This window comes from Botryllus schlosseri, chromosome 12, assembly GCF_051294905.1.
Source record: "Botryllus schlosseri isolate E-star chromosome 12, Bs_hap1, whole genome shotgun sequence".
Taxonomy (NCBI): domain Eukaryota; kingdom Metazoa; phylum Chordata; class Ascidiacea; order Stolidobranchia; family Styelidae; genus Botryllus; species Botryllus schlosseri.
In genome coordinates, this window is record NC_137247.1 from 16977769 (window position 1) to 16990748 (window position 12980).

General features: G+C 41.6%; 1 protein-coding gene and 1 long non-coding RNA gene across 2 annotated transcripts in view; both read right to left on the reverse strand.

Annotated features, from left to right (window-relative positions):
* LOC145451771 (uncharacterized) overlaps positions 1 to 3780 on the reverse strand; it is a 135355-nt gene extending 131575 nt beyond the window's left edge. Inside the window, exon 1 of the long non-coding RNA XR_013919032.1 lies at positions 3771 to 3780. This is a non-coding gene — a long non-coding RNA (uncharacterized LOC145451771). The remainder of the gene's footprint in view (positions 1 to 3770) is intronic.
* The window catches only part of LOC145452735 (solute carrier family 2, facilitated glucose transporter member 9-like), a 28664-nt gene continuing 17190 nt past the window's right edge, over positions 1507 to 12980 (reverse strand). The window contains exons 4-9 of the mRNA XM_080330891.1: positions 9635 to 9756; positions 7665 to 7786; positions 5165 to 5336; positions 3789 to 3944; positions 3567 to 3746; positions 1507 to 3499 (exon numbers count right to left, since the gene is read on the reverse strand). Of these exons, the coding sequence (XP_080187017.1) occupies positions 3314 to 3499; positions 3567 to 3746; positions 3789 to 3944; positions 5165 to 5336; positions 7665 to 7786; positions 9635 to 9756 (938 nt within the window). The 3' untranslated portion in view covers positions 1507 to 3313. The remainder of the gene's footprint in view (positions 3500 to 3566; positions 3747 to 3788; positions 3945 to 5164; positions 5337 to 7664; positions 7787 to 9634; positions 9757 to 12980) is intronic.

Sequence of the window (12980 nt, forward strand, 5' to 3'; positions counted from 1 at the left end):
CGCACTGTTGTCCAATGGACCACACAGGCGCGCAGATTCGTGAAAATTAAAATGGATCATTGCCAGGGCCAAATAGTGTTATCATTGAAGTCTGAAACCGAGGTACAAGTGCGCCACGCAAAGGTAAGTATTGCGCTTCGTGAAGAAATGAGAGTTCATAATCACCTGTGCCTCACGGAAGATATTTTTTAGTATGGCCTCGTACACGTGAACGATACTGACATCATTTCAATAGCGCATTATTTTCTGGGAATGGCGAGATAACATGGTTTAACAAAGTTATAAATAACAATGGGCTAGCTCGAAGTTAATCTGCGAGAAACTAACCAATGATAGTCTTCTCCGCGTGGCATGAACATTGCGTAAGATTTACTCAGGACCGTAACTTTCGCACCCCAAACCCCCCAATTGGAGGGGCCGAGCTCGAAGGGGGTCCAAAATTATTTCGAGAATTAACATTGATCATGGTGTATTATTTGAAATTTTTCAGGAATATTTTTTCGCGCTACGCGCGTTTTATGATTGTAAGATATCTGATTATTGGTACCCTTTCCCAACATTAATTAGGCATGATTTATAGAAATGGGCAGCTGGGCGTCGGCCATTACCGCACCATGACGAGCCAAGACATATGAAGTTAAAGGCTATGTAACATGCGAATCCAAGAAGTGCGCCAGAACGATCAGCAGCGAGAAAACCTTGGGCGAAAAAGACTGCCCCGGTGCTGACCGAAAACTTCGATATATACAAATATATGTGTAATTGTCCATGTCCATGGGCGCCTAAATGGCTGGCGCCGAATGTTCCTGTCCTCGCGATCCGAGTCCCACAACAAGACAAATGCCATATCGAGGGAACATAATTTTCCAGTTAAATACCAATTTGAAATCGTTTAGGCTACGTCTTTTACTTTAGTACGTTTTGGTGATTTCAAGATCTTTTGACATAGCAGATAGGGGGTCACGAAACAGCATCATGTAACGAAGTCATTATATCAACGGGTACGCCCGCAGATGTTTTATTATTATTTAGAGGGCCTATCTATTCCAACACACCTCACTGGATCAGATCTATCGGTAAATCTGATTATGTGAGTAGGGAGAGGATAAAAATTGATAGCAATATATATGCAATTCCCGATCATATTGACTTGATGCAATCATGAATTATAGAAATTTTTTCGCGCTTGGCGCGTTTAGGTAAGTTACTACTAAATGGGCACCCAATGTACATGATAAGTACCGGAAGAAGCCTAGAGCCCTAGGGGGGTCTGGGGGGCGAAGCCCCCCAGTAGTTAGTTTTATCACCCTATTGGAGGGTGGTTGCGCACTGTTGTCCGAGGGCCTGCGCAGCGAGTTGGCGTGTTTGCGCAGACTCTTGAAAAATTAGAGGGAACATTGCTTGCGGGTATGATTCATTATGCTGCAATAATCTGACAAGTGCCAAGCATAAATGACAGATTCATCCAGCCCTTACCGCATTCAAGACTTCAATTATATACCACGACCAGAGCCTAATAAGATCAGACAAAGTAGTGTCAATGTCAAGCTTTATATTTGTATTCAACGATGGTACATCCCCTCTGAAACTAGAAATTCGTCTGCCACTTGCATAAGAGCCTTTGCAATATTTTTCCGCTTGTTTTTGTGCTTTCCATCAATGAAATCAAGGCATACGGGCTACAGCGGTTACCTTCACAATAAGTCATCCAGTCATGTATTTAAAGATATTGTGAAGCAGCTGTTCTTTGTTCATCATGTGTATGGTTACTCAACATGTTCTGAATTAATCCTAAATCATTATTGGCGGACCAACCTACAATGCGCTTACAGAATCACCGCCGTTAGCCGACTCCTTGACCGGCTGATCAACAAGCCGCCAACGTCGTGATCATTGAAGCGTAGCAGATTAGCTAATCAAACGCCGTGATTTCGTGATTACTAGTCTGCTTGCCGTTCTATGGTCGCTGACACGCCCACTCTACGGCAGCTACTTTCAAACGCATTTAGACAAATGCTAACGACTTTCCCGTGAGGTTATTGCAGGTTCATTGACGTTTTTTAACTATAATATATAGAATGAGACATGGATACGCATACATTTTGAGATTTTCCAAATTATGGACAACCGTAAGATCATGCATTTTCATGGGCATATTAAATTGATTAATGTTTTGGTTTGACCAAAGGGAAAGCTGTAAACGTGGGAGAATGCTTGGAATTGACGACAAAAGGCAGTCACGTTTGTTAACAACGCAACATCGACTCAGTCGTATTCGATATCTTCGTATTACACACTCATGTGTGTTGCATCAACACGAGGAAATAATGTTTGTAAATCAACTTTTCCTTGTTTGGTGGGCCGCGAGTGTTTCATAAATTCTCTGGAGTGCCACAAGTTGAAAATTCCAGAACTACTGCCTTATCATACCCTGCCACCGCTAATATTTTGCAGTATGTTCTTCGACCACTGTAACAAGTGAGTTCTATGAGTCAGTATCACGCGTTCGACGAATGTCAAGACTTTGAGATAGGTTACCCATGTCATACCATATACAATATATCTGGGCGATCATTTCTATACTGGTAACGAAAGATATGGGAACGGAGAAAAGCAGCGGACTTTGTCGTAAAAATGATATCAGAGGTACATTTACCAATTTGAAATGACGCAATGCTGAAATCGTCTTTTAAAAGCAACTATTCACGGTCAACTTCGTCCAGACGCATTTTTACCGAGCAAAAGAAACTGACTGCCAGTGCATCACTGTTTTGCAGCCCTGTAATTGTTCGGAACAACGCCCATCGTTGAAAGTGATGTAGTGAGGGTTCCAGACTTCCAGTGCCATGGCTCGATGAAAATTCACATTTCTTGGAATCAGTGCGAGCGATAGATCTATTTCACTTAGTTACTTTATATGTGCGTCTAGCCCTAAGTACATTATATTTCTCCAACTGATAAGTGCATAATTTAATTATAATGAATGCGTACATATAGTGATTGTGGGGCTCGGTGCCTTCCATAAACTTAGGAACCATTGGTTTAGCCCTTCCACGTATTCGCGTAGGTGAATTACCAAGTTTCTGACGGTTTTATAGCGAAACTGTGCATATATTTTGCTCTTTTCAGAATTTGATGTCGAAGTCGCAGATCTGTCACGAACAGTGACTATAGTTGTAAGAACCAACAGTACCGCCGGACGGTGAAAATGTGACTTACGAACATGCTATATATTTGCAATGCTGGGCGATTAATAACGTGCCAGCAGTTCTTAGCTTATCAGAAATATGTTTCGAACAATACTAGCACTTTTTCATGCAGTCAGCATTGCATCGTGGGCATCCATCACTTTGGAGTCGAAAGAATTCCTTTTCCCGAAGAAATCTTGAATTTCTTTCTCCGACTTCCCCTTTGTCCGCGGCACAAAGAAAAACAGATAAACAGTGCCTAGTAAGGTCACGCCCATCCATATCAGGAAGGAATATCCGCGTATCCATTCCTAGAATGGTATAATTAATAATATATATCCATACCAATCGCCGAATCGGTGTAAGGTCATGACTTACTGTTAAATAGGGACCCATGAAACCTGTAAGCCATGCGGAAAACCAATAGCACGTTCCTCCTATTAACAGACAAAGTGGCCGCGTTCTATCGATACAAAGCACTCCCATCAGAGAGAATGACGCGGTGTTGGCGACTCCGAATCTGAATGCATTTTTGCCTTTAATATTCAAATAGAATGGCTACCAGCGCAAATGATCTTATGATAATACAACTTACGAGACCATGAAAACGTACATCGCTGCAAGCGACACCCAAGACATTGCTGGAGCGTGCTTGGACGTTCCTATGCTTGTTGTCATGAGAGCATGACTAAGGGCTACGACGACATATGACACGATCATCAAAGACCCAGAGTCAAATCTCTTCATCGCAATCACCTAAAATTGATTAGTGCTATCAAAATCCACTTGGCCAATACCTGCCGCCATGACAAACATGAAGTATAATACATAAACTACTGATAACAAATTTATATTTGTCCGTTGTCCTTTATGAATGATATATTTCAAAAATGTTCACAGTGAAACTCTTTTGACGAAAACTCGATTTTTGCACTCATCTGACAATAGGCTCCAATTACGGCTATACGAGCTATATAGATTGTGAATTTACCTTTAAAGAACACACAGACATGCACAGCTACGTAGACCTATTTGCACCAAACAATCCGGATCATGGATGAGCGATATTATTCCTATTGTGATGCATCAAGCCACGCCTGAAGAGCCGCGTTAATCATTTCGGCATATCAGATAGGCTAATCGTTCTTGTGCCAGCAAGAAAACCAAATCACAGCGAAATAATCCCAAGCCTTGCCATATTCATCCTTAAGTAATTTAGTTGCATTCGATTATTGTTATTATCAACTACACTAGGCTATCATGTAATATGTTACAAGGTAGAGAGGTAAGGTGAATTGCTGTTATTGTAGTTTAGTTTGTAGCAGCCCGTGGGAGAAGCCAGAATGAAAACTTGTAAGGGACAGTTCTCCTTCTTAAATACAACCCTAAGCACAACGTCCCGTCTCTCTTCTGGCTAACGGAGAGGTGTTAATAGTATATTTGTCATGAAATGACCCACGGCTAGCACTGACGTAGTGTTTGTTTGTTTGTGGGGTATTAATGGTGTTTGTCGACTACTATGGTCATTTCCACCAGGCCGATATTCTTCTTATTTTCCGTAACTGCTGACTTATAGCACGGCCCACCGTTAGGCTTTTATAAGACACCTCTGACGCGGATGAGGTGTCGAGGAGGAGCCTAGGTAAACCTCCTACACTTAGGTATCGGAATTCGGAAGTCGACCTCGGTCGGACTCGAGCCCGCACCCATCGGTGTTGCAGCCGCGGACTATACCACTGCGCTATCTCGCCACTGCTGACGTAGTGTATTCACGATTAGAATGGAGCCTGGAGACATTTATCTTACAATCTTGGAAGGATATCCTTATTCAGTAGCTGTTATACTTCGAACTAGCTATCCATGTTTGGCGCTTTGTTCTCTGTAAAAACAGCCCATATTTCATGTCTTCTATTGCTCTGCTATACAGGGCTGCTTGTTTTGTAGCATAATTACATTAAAACAACATTGCTATTTACCGCTCCAACAGAGGCCAGCGTCGAAATAAAGAACGATCCCATAGTGGCCGGAGTCCCCACATACGGGGGAAGTCCCGCATCTCGGAATATTTTGTCAGAGAATGAAAGAATATTGCTGAATCCACACGCCATTAGTAGACTGAAGATGACTACAACAACCAGACAATGCTTTCTGAAACAGGAATTAAAACAAATAATAGCGGAGACGATAAATACAGTTGCATTGAATTAGATAAGGGAAACCCGGAATATGATATTTTGATCAGATTTACATTTATAATTACAGCAATATTCCCCAGCCAGGGCCGTAAACGCAGCCTAAAACCTCCACAATTGGTAGGCAAGCTCGTAGAGGCCGACAATAATTTTATAGGCAAACATGAAGTACTTTATTTAGTATATTTGGGGATATATTCAACAAGAATTTTCTTCGCGCGTAATATCGTGTCGATACGCAATTATGAGAGAACGGAGTATCGCTATCATCGCTTGAGGCCGTAAGGATGCGTGACTATTGGCTCACGTATTTACTCTAGTTTCCGCGCCAGTCATTACACCGCGACACGACACTCCGAGTCATATGAAGTATAGGCCAACGTGTGACTAAGCGACCTGTGCTGCCCAAAAAAATTGGGTGCGACATAACTTCGGACGAAAATGAGCGTTTCCCAAATCGTCGACATATAAATAAAAAACTGTCAATTTTCCATAGCCGCCTAAATGTGCGGCGGCGGATAGTCCCTCAGTACAAATGCCACTCGCACAGGAAAATTATACGACCCTTGAGTAGATGCTAATTTGGAATAGTGTGCGTCTCATGAACGAAGTTTTTCTTCTAGTTTTGTCTGGTATATGTTGAGCGATTCCGGTATCTTTGGGCTGTATAGCGATGTAGAGACAATCCTTACAGGAGGTCAATAAATAACAACACGTAACAAAGGAATTAATAACGATGGGCCCTTCTGCAGATGTATGATTATTATTAATAATTACGTGCCCTAAATTTCCGGAAACACAGCCTTCCTCAGCACTACCGGTAAATCTGATCCCGTCAAGCGAGAGAGGATCAACACTCAATATCAATATATGTAATTACTAGGCTCAGAATCAGTGTTGGGATCAAGTCACTACCTTCGAGTCATGAGTCATTTCGAGTCATTGCCCATTTTGACTCGAGTCAAGTCAAGTCAATCAATTTTCAAGGGTTACTCGAGTCAAGTCAAGTCACTCGATTTTTGGAGGTGACTCGAGTCAAGTCGAGTCAAGTCAAGTCCAGTCACGAGTCAAGTCACAATTCAAGTCAAGTTGCCTTTTCGAAGTATGGGGCATGATGACGTCATTGCATTTTGCTAGCTGTCTGAAATACAGATTGAGCGGTCATTGATTTTGAACCGATGAACGAATACAGAGTTAAATATACACGCAAGAAGTATCGCTGTATCGCTCACATATACGTAGAACTGCTAAACCACAGTTTATAGTTTCCAGTCAAAATAGAGAATAGATACGAATTGATAGGATGCGATACATTACCCATTTACAAATCGATATGATGCAATTCGAGCCTGCGCCAATGGTTGAGGATTATATAAACTATATTCGAATTCAATTTCAATAAAACAAGGGTTTGGTTAAGGTAAAAACAGAGATTAATTACTTTACTATACTAGTTTACGACAACGTAAGCTGTAAGCTTCGATCACTTCGTTTGCGGTCAATTTATTTGTGAGGGAACAATGGAGGCTCAGTAAAACGCACGATCAATAAATGATTGGTCGCTCTCACGGTTACACCAGCGTTTCCCGAACAATCCGAACATATGCAAGATTCAGTGATTTTTATCGACACCGATTACTTGATGACTTGAAATTGACTCGTGAATTTTGCTCCGAGTCACGAGACAATCCATATTTCTGATACGCCGAGTCAAGTCAAGTCAAGTCATTTTAGCAAAGTGACTCGAGTCAATTCAAGTCATTCGAAAAAGGTGACTCGAGTCTGACTTAAGTCAAGTCATGACTCGAGTCATCCCAACACTGCTCAGAATGTTGCAAAATGCATTGGCGGACTTGCAAAAAAAATGCGCTTAGCGCGACTGAACAACTATTATACAATGACCATACCATATCATTGATTTATCGCTAATTCGAACGGTGGTTTTTCTGACCCGTAATTGTGGAGGGGTTAGGAGACATTTCCTCCATAAGTTTTGTAGTTCACCCTATGATGGCAAGACCATAGTTGTTTGAGGCGTGGGAGAACATAGCGCTGTTTCGGTCCTGTACCGAACGACATACATCTAAAGTAGACCAATTTTGCAACCGGAGGAACAAGGTACATTGCTTTTCGAGTATGATGGATTGACAAGTAATAGCAGTTTTCTACATCCATTAGCCTGATTTCACCATTCAGTACCACTTCTCATTACGTCAGTGAATGCTACGTGTAATGCTAAAATGTCCATCACGTAGAATGCCGTTCCAAGAACCGGATTGGTCACCTGTATCGTGGTGTTGTAAAAACTTCTTTCAACGATGCTTCTTGCTGTAATTCTGACCCAGCAGCATTTCCCCCTTCGACTCTTTTCGGTACAAAAGACTTCAACTCTAGTTGTATTGCTTCCTAATGCAAAAGAATATCCCGCTGTAGGAGTCAGTATTCGAATAAACAGGTGAACGTGATTATGGGCGTAGGGGTGGGAAGGGCCTAAGAAAACATTGGGAGGGCGGGTCAAATCTTTTTATTTATGCCGTGACATTACAATTTAATGTGGTTTAGTTTAAAGTGGGTGATACATTGACCCCGTCAACAATTTCGAGGGGAACAGGCCTCTCTCTCATTCCTCAACTACGCAATTGGACATAGGACAATAGAACGGAATATTATTCCACCCAAATCATTTACGATAGTATAAGGTAAACAGTGACGGATCTATGTCCATGTCAGATCGCGTTTGAATCTGTTGCTATAACTACGATTATTTAAACTTGCATCAGTACCTTTCTGCCGATGCATTTATTTTGTTCCTATAGTCTCATTGTCATCAATGATCATATGGATACGTTGTGGTAACGGAAAAAACTTTGATGTGAAATGTGTCACTATTTTGTCATTCCGTTTTACACCAATGTCCATTAATTTATGGATGGTGTGAACCACTGAAAGGTTCAGGTTCGTGATAGCCTATATGAATGTGCACAGTGTACATTGTACAAGTACACGATACCTAGCGACGACTCGGGTCACATAATGCCACAATGCTGAAGTAGATATTGAAGCTTTAAACGTCGCCAAATGTATCAACTGGGGCGCCAATCAAATGCTATAATAATCGCATAAAATCAATATCTTTCGTCGCTCTGCCTACAATTCCGACGAGGACTTACAAGGGAATATAAGCTTACGCCTAAACGGTCTAGGCCAGACCAGACAATGTATTCGGGGTCTGAGTATTGCTACGTTGATATTGAGAAGAGTGTAAAACGGGTTTCTATACTTGCTACCAATATTGCCCCCTTAACAATTTATACAGCAGTAGCCAACACCCCAATCGCACGGATTAGGTTTATATATACTTTGATTTCAAGTCAAAAGAAAAAATCGTCAGCTCGACAACCTAACACTGATAGTAATGGTAGCACTCTAAAGTTGTTCTGTCAAAGGTCCAACAAATATAAATCTGCTGACCCTAACCATAGCCTTGGTAAAGACTATACTATACTCAGCTGTATAGTTAGTATTCTTCGGAAAAGTTATTCGATGCGGAATTTTCGGATTCTGGACGGCATTATTCGGATTCGCATGGACTTTTGGTTGAAATTGATCGGATTCAGACTGACTGATTTCTACTCAGACGCCAATAAATGGAAATTTACAGAAACTTGAACTGAAACTCCACTGCACTGATTTTTCAGGCATTCGCTACTGGTAATGTTATTTCAGTAACGTCAGTGACAATCTTTTTTGGCTTGGGTCGTATAGCCTATAGCAACATATGAGAGTACGGGCTGGACTAGTAGAGTTGTAGCCTACTATTACGGCACTTTTCTAGGAACCGTAAATCAACCGTAAATGATAGTCGTAGACTAGAGTCATCATCAAAACAACGAACAAAATGACAATTAAACATGGATATGAGATCAAAATTACAGTAGTGGCGAATGATCATGATCATGATCACGACTATGGGTATACATACATATCCAATTCTTTCAATACATAGAAACGTACCTTTTCACCAACGCGTAGCTTGCATAAAATGGTGTCTGCTTCCTCCGGTCCTCGACTCAAGCATGTTTGATAAGGGGTGCCAGGAATCCAGTAAGCACACACCGCAAATATTATGCTATAAACTAAGCCGTAAAGTAGCGTTCCCATAAGTCGCGATTGGTTCCCGAAAATCTGGAATTCAGTCGCGATCGTGCTCTGTTACCGTGTGTGACTGATGAGGGTACTGTCGTCATATCTTACTTCAGACCACGCAAAAAACGTCGCAACAACCACTCCGATTGGTAGCATAGTTCCGTATACCGCACCGTAAAATTGTCGCCGATTAGGCACGGACATCTCATTGATAACCAGCGGGACAATGGCTGCAAATATAATCGGAATGGCTACGTCTCTCGCCGAGATAGATTTACTGAGCAAGCGATTTATCTTAACAAACATGTATTTGCGTGATTTTGATTGTTTATTGCTTCGGAAGGATACAATTTGATACTTAATGAAAAGGGGCAATTTGATCAGACCCAGGGATATATGCAGGGTTGTCATGACTCGAGTCATGACTCGACTCGAGACTAAGACTTGACTCGAGTCATTATCCTAAAATGAAAAAAAGACTCGATTCGAATCGAGTCAACTTGTGTCATGACTCGACTTGTACTCGAGTCTTTGCGCATGACTTGGACCAAGACATATGACTCGAGAGTGATAGGTTTACCAACACAGGCATTTCATTGTAATGTCGAAGAATAATAAAGTTATACAGAACTGGTACTTGAAAATGCTACCAGAAACTGTTGAAAGTGAGAAAAATAAGCATATTTTGAATGCGAAGCATTCGATATCACCGATTAGAGTTGTAAAAAGTGGGTTTTAGATGACATGAACTTGGAACTGAACAGTTGACACAAAGACTTGGACTCGAACTCTATTCAAAACACTATGACTCGGACTCGACACTCTACTCTGTGACTTGGACTCGGACTTGACTCGGTGGTGAATTGAAAATGACTTGACTTGACTAGAGTCAAAACTATAAAAGTTAGATTGACTTGTGACTCGGAACCTTATGACTTGGTTACAACCCTGGATATATGAGATGTCTACAGACATCCTTCGACCAGACTAAACGTATGTGATAAGAAGACATTATTGAGTCAAAGCCACCTAACACACAATCAGGATTGGATAAGATGAAACTTGAATATTTCAGACTTCATATCCATACTGCTTTTATAAAGCTTTCATTATTTTGACGTACGTCAGCGATAATTATGGAGTAATATAAATGGTAACGCGCTTATATGATGACGACCGATATCTGCAACGATTGAACGACCGACTCGTGTGAAACTTGTTGCTGTTTTTTGGATGTAATATAAGGTGCGGTACCGGGGTAACAAAAGGACCTCCGCCCCTTTTGACCAACGTACCTGCGTGTCACTCACAAAATATATTGATGATGCCTTAACAGAAGTAGCCCCCAACCCCGATCCCAAGAAAGCCTAGAAAGTTCGATATACACGGACCAAGTTTCATGAAATGTATATTTTCACTGTCGCAAGCACAACTGAAGCTTATATTTTAACACATCTTTGAACTCGTGCGGTTCACGTGTGTGTAATGATTACTGGACATTTGAGCGTGTGACACAATGAAAAACGACAGTGTATCATGAGCAATGAGCATACAACACTCAACAGTGGGATTCTATAGGGTTGACTATTATATACTTTCACTTCACCGAATAAGGCATTCTAGGTCAGGATTTAGCGCACCGCTAATGGCGTTATCGTATTCCTGTGGCGGTAAAGGCATTATTTGGTAACGAAAGTGGCTGCTGTATACAACTTTTGATGCAACTAAGAATCCTGCTTTGGTAGCATCAGCATGTCGTATGTAGGGCTGGGCAAAATCGAGTACCTGAGTGATTCGATTCTGAATCACGTAATACGCTTCGAGTCGAGTCGAGTAATCGAGTATCAGCGATTATGACGTCATAACGGAATGCAACAGTCAAAGTTCAAATATGTACCGTTTATGATACTTTCAGCACCGTAACTGCCGCACCCCAAACCCCCGAATTGGGGGGGGGGCGACCTCGAAGGGGGCCCAAAATTATTTCGTGAATTAGCATAAATCATAGAGTATTTTTCGAAAATTTATGCAATTTTTTCAAGATTTTTTCGCGCTGCGCGCGAATTTGAGTAGCCATTTGTCTTTATTATTGGGTATTGGGCCATTACCGCGCCACGACCCACCAAGACCTACAATCAAGTTTTGGGCCATATAACATGCGACTCCAAGAAGTGTGCCAGAACGATCGGCAGCGAGAAAACCTTGGCCGAAAAGGTCTATGCCCTTATGCTGACCGAAGACTTCGTTATATATACAAAATACATATAGGTTTAATTGTCCATTGGCGCCTAAATGAGTTGCGCTGAATGTTGCTGTCTTTGCAATCTGAACCTCACATGACAAATAACATCCCGCTGGGAAAAATTTTATGCCAGTGAAGAAATACCAATTTGAAGTCGTGTTCGTCTCTTAGTTCAGAAGCTCACGTTTCGGCGATTCTATATTTTTTGTTATAGCAGACTGGAAGTCACGAAATAACATCATGTAACGAAGTCATATCAACGTGTCCGCCCGCCGAAGATGTTTAATTATTATTTACGGGCCCTCTCGTTTTCAAGACACTTCACTCAGCTCTACCGGTGAATCTAATTACGTGAGTGGAGAGGACAATAAATTGATAGCATAATATATATGCAATCGCCGATCTGATTGACCGATTTTATCATGAATTATCGAAAATTTTCGCGCATGGCGCTGCCTCACAATACAGTACAGATGATTTCGTGACAAACGCGAACAACGTGATGGGGGGGGGGTCGTTTTACACCCTATGGGAGCCCAAGACCCACGTTTTTGGGGGCCTGACGAGGTACTGTTTCGTTCCTGCCAATGGGTATACGCCCGAAGATGTTTAATTATTGAGTCGTCCTACCTTTTCAAACACACCTCACTCAGCTCTACCGGCAAATCTGATAGAGACAGAGAGAAGATAAAAATTGATAACAATACATATGCAATTCCCGATTATACTGACCGATTCAATCATGAATTCTAGAAATTTTCCACGCTTCGCGCACTTAGGCGACAAAAGCTGGTACGCTAAACATACTCCCAACAATATGATAAATAGCGGTAAACAGGGTATCGCCGAAGGCTTCGCCCCCCAGAAGTTCGCCCAGTAACCCTATGGGGGGCCCAAGACCAAAGTTTTTTGGGGGGCCTGACGAAGTGCTGTTACGGCCCTGGATACTTTGGTATTTTTCCGATCATTCCGATATCATTCCACTTAGGGACAATGTTGTGGGATAATCATGACTTCGGAAATGTGCTATGTCCAGTAACCTTCGTAGCTTTGTACTATATGTTTCGTATTCTACGATACCGCCTATCAAGGTTCCAAGGCTTCAACAGTGAAAAGTATGAACGAAACTATAATTATCGTAGATAAATTAACTTTCAGTGGCGAGAAGCGTATAATTTCAGTACTCGAAAAAATCGTATTTTACTACTCGAC